This window comes from Nansenia antarctica (genome assembly GCF_963989245.1).
Source record: "Nansenia antarctica genome assembly, chromosome: 13".
In the NCBI taxonomy this organism is placed as follows: Eukaryota; Metazoa; Chordata; class Actinopteri; order Argentiniformes; family Microstomatidae; genus Nansenia; species Nansenia antarctica.
Window position 1 is genome coordinate 20981920 of NC_137683.1, and position 13224 is coordinate 20995143.

Genomic DNA, 13224 nt, shown 5'->3' on the forward strand with positions numbered 1-13224 from the left:
ATATCAATGACAATAAAGACCATTCATTCATTCATTCATTCATTCATAGATGATGTCTGTGTTCTATAGATGATGTCTGTGTTCTATAGATGATGTCTGTGTTCTATAGATGATGTCTGTGTTCTATAGATAATGTCTGTGTTCTATAGATGATGTCTGTGTTCTATAGATGATGTCTGTTCTATAGATGCTGTCTGTGTTCTATAGATGAGATCTGTGTTCTATAGATGATGTCTGTGTTCTATAGATGATGTCTGTGTTCTATAGATGATGTCTGTTCTATAGATGATGTCTGTGTTCTATAGATGAGGTCTGTGTTCTATAGATGATGTCTGTTCTATAGATGATGTCTGTGTTCTATAGATGATGTCTGTTCTATAGATGATGTCTGTTCTATAGATGATGTCTGTTCTATAGATGATGTCTGTTCTATAGATGATGTCTGTGTTCTATAAATGATGTCTGTGTTCTATAGATGATGTCTGTTCTATAGATGAGGTCTGTGTTCTATAGATGATGTCTGTGTTCTATAGATGATTTCTGTTCTATAGATGATGTCTGTTCTATAGATGATGTCTGTGTTCTATAGATGATGTCTGTGTTCTATAGATGATGTCTGTGTTCTATAGATGATGTCTGTTCTATAGATGAGGTCTGTGTTCTATAGATGATGTCTGTGTTCTATAGATGATGTCTGTTCTATAGATGAGGTCTGTTCTATAGATGAGGTCTGTGTTCTATAGATGATGTTGGTGCGTTTTGTCTTTGGGTAATGAGAGACAGCGCGACACTTCATGTCGGTGTTGCAGAAGTTTATAAACGAGCAATTTAGAAACACTGAATAGTAGTGTTGTACTACTAGCGTTTGTTCAGGGCTGCTGTTTGCATCGTGAGCTGTCGGGATCACACAGGCTCGTCCAAGTAAAGGTAGGCCTACCGACTACCGTCATTCAGAATAAAAGCTTTTTCTTTACACGATTTACAAATCAGGCTATATTACAACACAGTAACCACCACATCCAAAAATAAAATTAACAAAAACAAAAATGTGACAGATTATACCTTAAGTATCAAAATAATTCATAAGTCACACTTTTATTTGTTGCTATGCAGTTTGAGTGAGTCCAACCGAGATGTCAATTCCTAAAATGTGCCCATCAAATCATAATGTTTACATTAATTCCAGTTCAGTGGAATATATTAGGTGAAGTAGTTAAAAAAAAAAAGTCCCATTGAGATTCAGAATCTCTTTTGCAAGGGAGACCTGGCCAAAACAGTGGCAGAAATTAAACAAAGTTACAGACAGGATAGCACATAGAACATACAACATCCTACAGCAATACATAAACAAAAATTCATAAGGAAAAGGGGAAATGGGAGCGGGGAGGTAAGGAGCAAACAAGAGAGGGAGAGAGAAGAAGGGGGGTTGACAGGTTTCAATTGACTCCTGACCAGACAGACCAGACTCCTGACCAGACAGACCAGACAATCTTCTTGAACTCAACAAGAGTTATCAACTCCTTCAGTTTTAAGACCCTTTGCAAGGCATTCCAAGTAGAGGGGGCAGCAACCATGAATGCTTTTTTCCCTGAATTCGGTTCGAGCTTTGGGTACAACAAACAAACAAGTGTCTTGGGACCTCAGACTATACCGAGCTCCACGGATCTGAGTCATGTAGACACACAGAGCTCATGCAACTGAGACTGAACAGTATCAAATGCCAATTTCAAGTGTACCAGAGCCTCATTAAGTGTAGGGGCCATGCAATAAATCACAGTATCATCTGCATACAAGTGGTTATTCAGAGTTCACAGAGAAATGTACAACAAGGATGTCCAAGATATTAGAAATGTAATTACATTCATAAAGAAAGGGGACAAAATTACTCACAGTGGCTCAATATTGCAAAAAAGATTGCAATTCTTATCAACATCAGCAATTTTTGCATTCTTAAGATACATGTTGTGCAAAACTTTCAAATTGACCTCTCTTGCTTTGCTTAGTACACAAACCCAATATGTCCTCTATCAATGAATTCTAATACAAAGTTCCTTTTACAAAGAAACACCTCTCTTATGTGTTTGTTACCACACTATGGGTGGTTTATATCCTTGGATGTCTTTGTAAACAGCAACCATCGTGTCCTGCTTCCTAGATATGTCTGTCCCCAGCAGTCTCCAGTCTGAAGAGCTGTTCCAGTGCTCCATCTGTTTGCACATGTTCACTGAGCCAGTCTCCATCCCATGTGGACACAACTTCTGTAAGACCTGCATCAACACACACTGGGATAGTAGAGACCTGTGCCAGTGTCCCCTCTGTCAGAGTACGTATAATAGCAGACCTGAGCTCTGTGTCAACACAGTGATGAGAGAAGCTGTTGATAACTGTAAAGAAACAGCAAGACGCAGAGCCCGAGCAGCCCTAGCCCCAGCCCCAGGCCCTGTCCCTGCCCCAGGCCCTGTCCCTGCCCCATCCCCAGCCCATGTCCCTGGTTCAGCTCCAGCCCCAGGCCCAGCCCCAGCCCCAGCCCCAGGCCCTGTCCCTGCCCCACCCCCAGCCCCATGCTCTGTCCCTGCCCCACCCCCAGCCCATGTCCCTGGTTCAGCCCCAGCCCCTGCCCTTGCCCCTGCTTCAGCCCCAGCCCCTGCTTCAGCTCCAGCCCCTGTCCTTGCCCCTGCTTCATCCCCAGCTAGGCCTGGTAGCATTTGTTCAGGGAGCAGGCTGGTGTTCCTAGGGTTCTGTCTGGCTGGTCTGGTGTTCTTCCTGTATCGACGGACCCACCTGGAGCCTGACCAGAGTGGCACATGTTCACTGACAGACCCAGAGGCAGCCTGTAAAAGACCATACAAACCACCGGGAGAGTGGGGAGAGAAGATGGTGGGTATGTGTGTGTGTGTGTGTGTGTGTGTGTGTGTGTGTGTGTGTGTGTGTGTGTGTGCGTGTCCATCTGCACGTGCATGTGTGTGTGTGCGTGCGCGTGTGCAAGAGTGAGAGAGAGGGAGAAAGAGAAAGAGTGGGGAGAAAATGGTGTGTGTGTGTCTGTGTGAGTGTGTGTGTGTGTCTGTGAGGGAGTGAGTGGGAGAGAGGGAGAGAGAGAGAGAGAGAGTGAGAGAGAAGATGGTGGGTATGGGGTTGTTATTGTCTATTAGTTTTCTTGTCTCAGCTTCAGAAAATGACGGCTGAGATGCAGCAGATGATCCAGGACCGTCTGAAGAAGGTGAAGGAGGTCAAACACTCAGTAGAGCTCAGCACGGTGAGTCCTCCTGACCTTTCACCTATGATGTGTTCTAATGTAGAAGTTGCCCCACCTGACAGGTCTAGTGTTGCTAAGAGGTCTTGATGTGTTAATGGAATCAGAGAGGTCTTCATTACTGGAAGCTGTGGTTCTCATGGTTTACACACATGTACAGTTTGTATTCAATTGTGATAGACATGGCATGTGGTCATGTTGATGTGCACATACATTTTTCCTCAGAGAGAATCAGACAGAGAGAGAAAGTTCAGTTTGCAGTTCATCCGTGATCTGAAGCTTTTGATTGATGGAAGCCTGGCTGAGCTCATTGAGATTGAGGAGCAGCAGAAATCAGCAGAGAGGCGGGCTGAGGGGCTCATTAAAGAGCTGGAGGAGGAAGTCACTGAGCTACAGAGGAGAAGCTTTGAGCTGGAGCAGCTCTCACACACTGAGGACCACCACCTCCTCCTACAGGTCAGTGTCCTTCTCTCTCGTTGCTACATGGGTAGTGCTGCTCTTTTATTAGAATCATTTGTTTTTATTTATTCTTCCTGTAAACCACATTGCTTTGAGGTTGTGAATGATATGTATATTACACAGTGAGTATTTATTTATTATATTTATATATTATATTTATTGACAGATCATATTTAAAATGTAATCAGAACATCACGCCTAATGTCTCATCTCTCCTACTGTCTCCCGTCCAATACTGGTCTGAGATCAGAGTTCACAGTGATTCTCTCTCTTCTCTCCTGTTGCAGAGTGAGAGTCTCCCATCCAAGGACTGGTCTGAGATCAGAGTTCACAGTGATCTCTCTCTAAGGACTGTGAGAGTGTTCCTGTCTCAGCTGGTGGAGAAACTTCAGAGTGAAACCAAGAGGGTGTCTGACGTTTGTGTTGGTAAGGACTGATAACGACATATTCATTAGTTTGCCCAAGAAAGAACCAAGAGGCTGCTTGATGTTGGTAAAGCCTTTTTCATTTCTGTCATGGCTTCCGCATTTTGGCCGACGAGAGAGTCGGAATCATGTCGGAATCATGTGCTACCAAGCGGACCAATCACTGTGTTACGGTTGTGTAAGCACTGCCGCGTAGTTACATTTTTGGAGAGGTGCGCGTCAATCTACGCCGTAGCCGTCGATTTTACGTAGAAGCATAAACTGGGCTTAAGACTTATTATATGCCAGTCACTGATAGGCATCAGTTACCGGCTAAGTGTGTGCATGTATGTATCAGGCAATGGCAACAGTTAGTGAGCATGAAAAAGAAGAAAGCTTTGTTAGGTGGCCGGTTTAGGCTTTGGGTCGGTGAGGGCATATAACCAAGACTTGCAACCCAAACGTTCTACCCAAACTGTTTTTAGCCAGCTCTGGGGATACTTTGACAAAAGTGCTTTTAGTGTCTTTGTTTGCTAATTCTTGTTGCTAATTTTATAATTAAATAATAATAAATAAATAAAATAAATAACTTTATAATACCACAACATCCCCATACACCTTAACGACAAAAAGGGAATGACTGATCCTTACCATAACCACTTAAAGTCAATACCAAAGTTGCTAACAAAGTTGTTGTTGTTTTTTTGGGGGGGGGGCATGGGGGTACTGCATGCTATGGTGTCCTAGATAAAAGTATGAACATACATGCTAATATGTGAGATGGAATATTATATTCATTTACTGAAAAGATTTAAGCTCATGTCCATAGATGTGGTCACCTGACTACAGTGGTCTCTTCTGTGTCTACAGAGCTGAAGAGGATGCAGCAGTATTCAGGTATGTAATGCATTGATGCACTGAATGCTGCCCCCCCCCCTCTCTCCTTTAACTCCTCTCTTAAGACAGTAGATGGAGAATAGGCCAATTAGATCAGTTAGATTTGGGACAGGGAAAGTGAATCAGACTTGTAGTGTTGATCCTCCTCTGGTCAGCCAGCTCCACTGTGTTGTTTGTTCAGAGTTGATATACATTTCATACGTAAGGTGGTAAACTACATACAGTATATACAACTATTGAAGGGACTTGTGTCTCATATTTCTATCAATGTTAATGATGGTCTCCTTGTTGGTCTCGAGGACAAATTAGAGATACCATCAAAGAGAGTGTTGAGCAATGGTAGAGAGAGAGCACGGGCCACGCCCCTCTCTTGTGTATCCTTCAGGCAGGAAGTACACCTGACAGTCTGTCTGACCAACACTACCCTCTGGGGCTATGGGGTGTGTAGTCAGTTATGTACTAAAACTATATAAACCCCTCAAAAAAAGTTTGGAAACGCTTTTTTTGTTTATTATTCCTCCCCTTTAATAAGGCCTGATTGGTCACCTTTACAATGAGGTACAACTTATAAGGATCATACATTCATGGAATGAGTAACACAGCTAAACGTGTGGGTAGCGGCCCTTGCAATATTCTTCTGTTGGTATTCACTCTCGTTTTGAGCTTCAAGTGCTGGCAGGTGTATGTCAGTCACAGGTGTGTGACTGGCACCTGAATGGCACCTAATTGACAGGAATGATATTCTGGGGCCAGTGGCGATCCCATATCTCCAGAATCTGGGACCTAACTCCATCCTCCATGATGACAACGCTCGCCCCCACAGAGCCAGGATCATCACAGAGCACCTCCAGTATTTGGGAGTGGAGAGGGTGGAATGGCCTGTCGTGAGTCCAGACCTCAACCCAATTGAACACGTGTGGGATCAACATGGGCGTGCTGTACGTGCCAGAGTGACCAACGCAACCATGTTGGCTGACTTGCGGCAAATCCTAGTTGAGGAATGGGATGCTGTCCCACAGCAGTGTGTGACCAAGCTGGTGACCAGCATGAGGAGGAGGTGCCAAGCTGTTGTGACTGCGTATGGATCTTCCACACACTACTGAGGTCCCTGACAATGTAAAATTAATAAAGTGTAAAATTGGCCAATATGTGTTGTTTTTTCCTTATTACTGTGGGAGAGTGCAATCATCCAATCCACCAAGCAACTCAAAACGAGAGTGAATATACCAACAGAAGAATATAGGGGATTTTGGCAAATATCTTTGGGCCGCTACCCACACGTTTAGCTGTGTTGCTCATTCCACGAATGCATGATCCATACAAGTTGTACCTCGTTGTAAAGTTGACTAATCAGGCTTTCCAACGATATAAAATACAATACCAATTGGTATTATTAAAGGGGAGGAATAATCAACAAAAAAAGCGTTTCCGAACTTTTTTTGAGGGGTTTATATAAACAAAAACAAAAAAATAAATAAAGAAAATCTATCTATATGTCCTCCACAGTGGACGTCACTCTGGACCCTGATACAGCACATCCTTGGCTCATCCTGTCTGATGATATGAAACAAGTGAGCCTGGGAGACACAGGACAGAATCTCCCTGACAACCCAAAGAGATTTGATGCTGTTATCTCTGTCTTGGGGAAGGAGGGCTTCTCCTCAGGGAGATTCTACTATGAGGTGCAGGTGAAGGACAAGACTAGCTGGGTTTTAGGTGTAGGCAGAGAGTCCATCAACAGGAAGAGGAAGATTAAATTTAACCCTGACAATGGTTACTGGATTGTGGGGCTGTGGAATAGGGGATACATGGCTCTAGCTGGCCCAAGTGTCCTCCTCTCTCTCAGTCAGAAGCCCCAGAAGGTGGGGGTGTTTGTAGATTATGAGGGGGGTCAGGTCTCCTTCTATGATGTGGACAATATGTCTCATATCTACTCCTTTACTGGCATCACCTTCACAGAGAAACTCTTTCCATTCTTCAGCCCTCAACGTAATGATGATGGTAAGAACTCAGCCCCACTGGTCATCAGTCCTGTCAGTTAAACAGACTGAGAAAAGATTTCATTTTTGGGGGATTTAAATTTTTCATTCTTCAACATTTTAACTTTTACTTTTTTTGACAGGATGGAGAGAAACCTTGTTTAAGTGATTCACAGTATAGAACATATTGTGATGGTTATGTATTTCACACAAAACAAAAAAGATGAAATGAGATGCTTCAATACAAATGTCTGATAGCTGATTCCCTCTCATTGAATGTAATGTAGTTGATTTGTTTCTTATCATTGTTGTTCTTATCATGTTTCTTATCATTGAATACAGCATAATATTTGTAAATGTACATTTAATTCAATAAATATGTTATTGCTGAAGTGGTTCGCTGAATCTCTTTGTTGATGAAAGGTAACATACCACAGAATGTCATGTCCAAATACTCACAGAATGTCATTTCCAAATACTCACAGAATGATGCCAGATGTTGGAGGGAGTGTGGAGAAAATAATGCAGATCACACCCATATCTTTCTTACATGTGAAAAAATCAAAACATACTGGGCAGATATCATGCATATAATAGAAGAAATCTTCGGGAAAGTGGGAGCTCTAGAACAACATAACTTGTTTTTGGGGATATCCCTGAAGAAATTTAGACAGGAAGAACTACACCTCATGTCAGTTTTGAGAATAACGGCATTGAAACAAATTACAAGAGGGTGGAAAAATGTGGAATCACCTACAGTAAACAAGTGGCTGGAAACAGTGGAAGAGGTATATAAAATGGAAAAAGTTAGTTATAAAATCACCAATACCGAAGAAGTATTTGATAGAAGATGGGCCCCTTTCAGTGCATGGAGGGGGGGGAGAACATAGGGACATGGTACAAGTGGTGCAGGGTCCCTGGGTTCTCTCCCCTTTTCCTGTCCTTTCCCTGTCCTTTCCATGGAGTGAGAAATGAACTACCGAAGAGTCCATGAATTTGCAAAGGATGGTATCAGAGTGAAAGAATGAATGAATAGATGAATAAGTGAAGGGGTGGATGAGCCATGAAAGGAAAAGATCTTGAAGGATTTGGAAGGGAGAATGTATGAAGGAATGCATGTTGTCACAAGTGATAAGGGGTCATGGAGGGAATTAACTCGTTAAAGGAAGATCTCAAACTATATCAGGGGGAGTGAATATTAGGGAACTTAACTTACAAATCAATATCCAACAAAAGCAGACTCGAAGGTAATTAGAAAAGAAAAACCGACTTTTCTTTAATATACTGTATATACAGTATATATATATACTGTATATATCTTTTTAAAAATGTTTTATTTAACTACATTAACACAATTCATGTTTTGTTTTTGTTTCTTTTGTTTTCGTTGTCTTCTTTTAGTAGCGTCTTGTCCTTGTTGGTCTTTATATATCTTACTGTTTCGTTTTTGTTTAGCTGTGGCAGAGCATGTGTGTTATTTACCCTTTGATCGGGGTCTTGTTCTTGTCATGCTTGTTTTTTGTTTTTTTTGTGTTTGTGTTATCGGACTGGGTGGGGGGGGGGGGGAATGGTGGGGGGGGGGGGAAATGAGTGTCAGAATTTCTAAACTTTGTATAAATGTCGTGTGATTCTATGGAGGAAAAAAAAGAGAAAAAATGACACAATAAAGTATTAAAAAAAACTATTAAAAAAAGACTGGTGTAAGCTCATGTCCATAGATGTGGTCACCTGACTACAGTGGTCTCTTCTGTTCTCCACAGAGCTGAGGAGGTTGCAGCAGTATGCAGGTGTGTGCTGTTTAAACATGTAATGCATTAATGATACATGACAGTAAATGCCCCCCCCCCCCCTCCTCTTTGGCCTGTGCTTTGGGCTCTGGTGCTACATATGAATACAGGCATGAGAGAGGTCAGATGATCCTGGTGCTCAGTACTGCATTGACAAGGAATAAACATTCTTAGTTAGTTTACTGTTGGTCATTGTTACGAGCCTTCGGTCTAGGGAACCAGGGCCTGGCACATTGCAGCGATGCTAAGGGGTACGGTAACAAACAAAAATGCTGCAAAGCCGGAACTGAAATGAAATAATTTATTAATTAACAAAAAGAATGCCACGAGGAAACCAAGGGGACCCTGAACGGTGCCAAAATAATAAACAACAGAAAGCCCTGGCTACCTAACCACACCAGATCTAAAATACATAGGAAAGAGTTGGCATCCATTCCTAACCTAATGTATATAACAAGAATGTCTCTATGTGATGGTATGTAGACCCATGGGCCTCTTACCTATCCCCTCTGGGCCTGTGTGTAGTAAAGACAACAAAAACCCTATACCGACTATGACTTTAAATATCAGCCAAATCCTAACAAAATTAAATGCATCGCTTTGCCACAGGGCTTTCAAAAGAACATCAAACACAACACAAAAGGTGAATTCCGAACAGAGGACAGGATGACTTTTAAATAGGCGGACGAACGGTCCGGTTCAGGTGCGCAAATGACGATGGACGAGTTGACAGGCCAATGGTTGGACAGACACCTGCCTTGAATGAGTGAGAGGAGGAGACACAAAAGAAACACAGTACAACAGGAGTGGCACATAACCCCCCCACTCATAAGAGCAAGCCTGGGCTGGCGATATTAATAAGCCCCCCCCCCCCCTATTAGATATCAACATAGCATACCCATACATCAACAATGAGATAAGCTGATCCTTTAAAACTTTCATAGGCCCTCTTGTAGTGTGACCCAATACGTAAGCTAGCTGGACCATCACCCTGAAGTGTAGGTTTGTCAGCCTCCTTGGCAGGACACAGAGAGAAGACACAGGGGCGGAAACAGTGTCAGACAACCCTGTAGCGAACACCGTACCTGACAGGTCGATAACGTCACCCAACCCACGAGCCTGAGTGAGTGTGACCGGATAAACAGGAAATACATCTGGGAAATTCCAAGCCAAAACATCCAACTGCAGAATTGCTGGGGCACAGACACAACACCCATGTCAAAACCTTGTACCAACACACTAGACCCACAGAATGAGTCATCAGATAAAGGTAACACACTGGACAGAACAAAAGACTGTGCAGCTCCAGTATCCCTTATAATGTGAACTGGCCGCTGGTCCCCCACCTCACCCCCACCTCACCACTTATGGGAAAACATTCCATCAAGCATAAATGGGTTGTAACTGGGATCCAGAGAGTCATTCATGCCAGCCACTTCAGGCATCAATGTCACTGGCTTCAGCAACGTCTACTCTGCACCAAGCCGACCTCCTTTGGTCGCTGAACGGGCAGGGCCTGTTCCATAGATCATGTGTACTGTGTTCTACAGATGAGATCTGTGTTCTATAGATGATGTCTGTGTTCTATAGATGATGTCTGTTCTATAGATGAGGTCTGTGTTCTATAGATGATGTCTGTTCTATAAATGATGTCTGTATTCTATAGATAATGTCTGTTCTATAGATGATGTCTGTGTTCTATAGATAATGTCTGTTCTATAGATGATGTCTGTGTTCTATAAATGATGATCACACGGTAACAGACCCTGGAACGGAAATGACAACGAATCAAATGATCAGCACGGTAGTTGACGGAGTAACAACACTGGAAGGACATAAGCTACAAAGCTGCATCTGTGGCTGGAAAAAGATAACATCAGAGAAGGGTCTCAAGATCCACCAGGGCAGGAAAAAGTGCCTAAGAGAGCTTAGCGAGGTGCCTCGCATTGACCACTACTTCCTCAGAGGTAGGGCAAATCAGTCGAGTGAAGCCCAGTGGCAGGATATTCACCACAGTCCACAGGGTATCAGAACCCCAGACGAAGCTCAACCAAGCACAGATCCATCAACGGACATGAGTCCAGACCCTATCCAGCCACAGACAGCAGTAGAGAGGAAGATGAATGGACGAAAGCCTCAAATCTTGTGGCCTAAAGCCTGCCAGAAAAAGGAGTGGGAAAACACAGACACAGACCTTGTCCATCTTCTAGAAGGTCTGAAAGGGGGAGTGGAAAGAAAGCTGGACAAGATTGGAGAGATCATTTACAGCTATGGAGCAGAGAGATTTGGGGTGAAAAGTATGAACCATGGGACACAGAAGGAACCATCAGCCCATCTCAAGTCCAGGAGACAACAAGAGATTGAAAGACTTGTGAAAGAAAGAAGGTGCCTGAGAAAACAGTGGAAGAAGGCCACAGAAGTGGAAAGGAAAGGACTTGAGGCACTACAGGTCGACATCAAGCAGCGTCTTGCAACACTGCGAAGAGCAGAATGCTTGAAAAGCAACACAAGAAGAAAGAGCGAACGAGGACTGCCTTCTACAGAGATCCCTACAAGTTCGTCAAAGACCTCTTTGTCAAGGAGAAAACGGGGACCCTCAAAGTACCCATAAGGGAACTAGAGGAGCACCTGAGGAAGACCTACTCCGACAACCAGAGGCATGTGCCAGCCAGCATTCCGGATGACATGCCACCAATCCAACCACCTGAGCACCAGATTGAAACAAGGCCCCCTACATGGAGCGAAGTTGAGAGCACAGTAAAACGGGCAAAAACAGCCTCAGCCCCTGGGCCCAACGGCGTTCCATACAGGCTATATAAGAACAGTCCAGGCGTCTTGAAATACCTCTGGAAGCTAATGAAAGTGGCATGGGAAAAGGGAATCATACCAAAGGCATAGCGAAGGGCAGGAGGGATCCTGATTCCCAAAGAGAAGAATTCCTCAACCATCGACCAGTTCCGCCAGATCAGTCTACTGAATGTGGAAGGAAAGATTTTCTTCAGTGTTGTGGCCCAGAGGCTCTCAGTATTCTTGCAGAAGAACAACTTTGTCGACACCTCAGTGTAGAAGGCAGGGATAAGTGGATTCTCAGGATGCCTGGAACACACAAATGTCATCTGGCACCAGGTACAAACGGCCAAGAAGGAGAAGAAAGACCTGTATGTGGTTTTCTTAGATCTTGCCAATGCCTTCGGGTCAGTGCCTCATGAGATTTTGTGGACAGCATTCAACTTCTTCCAAGTCCCAGAGGGCATCACAAGGCTGGTCAAATCCTACTTCCAGGACCTCCAGTTCTGTGTTACAGCACAAGCCAGTAACTGCATGGCAGCACCTCGAGATAGGCATAATGGCGGGCTGCACCATCTCTCCACTGGCGTTTACCATGGCAATGGAGCTCATTATTCGAGCATCCCGATGGGTTGTTGGAGGGGAACGGTTGAAGAGCGGGCTGCTTCTTCCTCCAATCAGGGCGTACATGGATGACATGACGACAATAACAACAACAAACACATGCACCAAACGCCTGCTGGATAAACTCCAGGGAAACATCAAATGGGCACGAATGGAGATTTAACCCAGCAAGTCCCGCAGTATCTCCATTGTCAAAGGCAAGCTCGCCAATGAGAGGTTCCACGTCGACAACGAGCCAATACCAACAGTTCTGGAGAAGCCTATCAAAAGCCTTGGCCGCTGGTATAGCGCAGAACTCAAAGACTTGAAGCAGGTGGAACAACTCAGGCAGGATACAATCAGTGGCCTCAAGCAGATCAACAACACTGCTCTCCCTGGGAAGCTGAAGCTGTGGTGCTTTCAGTTTGGGCTGCTGCCCTGTCTCATGTGGCCAATTTCCATCTACGAGGTCACACTATCCCAAACCAACCGGCTGGAGAGACTGGTGAATGCACAAGTGAGGAAGTGGCTTGGACTGCCGAGAGGCCTTAGCAGCATAGGCCTGTATGGCAACGGAGCCCTCTCCCTACCAATCTCAAGCCTGGTGGAGGAGTACAAATGTGCCAAATCAAGGCTGGTAATGACACTCACAGAATCCCGGGATCCATTCGTCAGAGGTGCTGCTCCGATCCTAGCAACGGGGAGGAAATGGATGCCATCTGCAGCAGTTGCGGTGGCAAAGACCGCCCTCAGACACCGGGATATAGTGGGGCATGTCCAACATGGCAGAGGGGGCCTTGGTTTGGAAACAACAACACCCACATGGCAAAAGGCTACTCCAACCGAACGGCGGAAGATGGTGGTTGAGGAGGTGCGCCACCAGGAGGAAGCAGCCAGGTGCGCCAAGGCAGTCTCCCAAGCCCAGCAAGGCCGCTGGATGAAGTGGGAGAGCGTGGAGAGGAGGAAAATCACGTGGAACGAGCTGTGGAGCATGGAGTTTAATAAGATTCATCATCAGAGCCACATATGATGTCCTGCCCTCTCCTACCAACCTACAT

General features: G+C 44.4%; 1 protein-coding gene across 1 annotated transcript; it reads left to right on the forward strand.

The window, feature by feature from the left end:
- Positions 1 to 2157: 2157 nt before the first annotated feature.
- Positions 2158 to 7052, forward strand: LOC308169406 (nuclear factor 7, brain-like; the record flags this gene model as incomplete). Its single annotated transcript, XM_080544089.1, has 6 exons — positions 2158 to 2361; positions 2588 to 2698; positions 3164 to 3253; positions 3997 to 4135; positions 4984 to 5010; positions 6517 to 7052. The coding sequence occupies 6 exons, from the start codon at positions 2158 to 2160 to the stop codon at positions 7050 to 7052; spliced, it is 1107 nt and encodes a 368-aa protein (XP_080400215.1).
- Positions 7053 to 13224: the final 6172 nt, after the last annotated feature.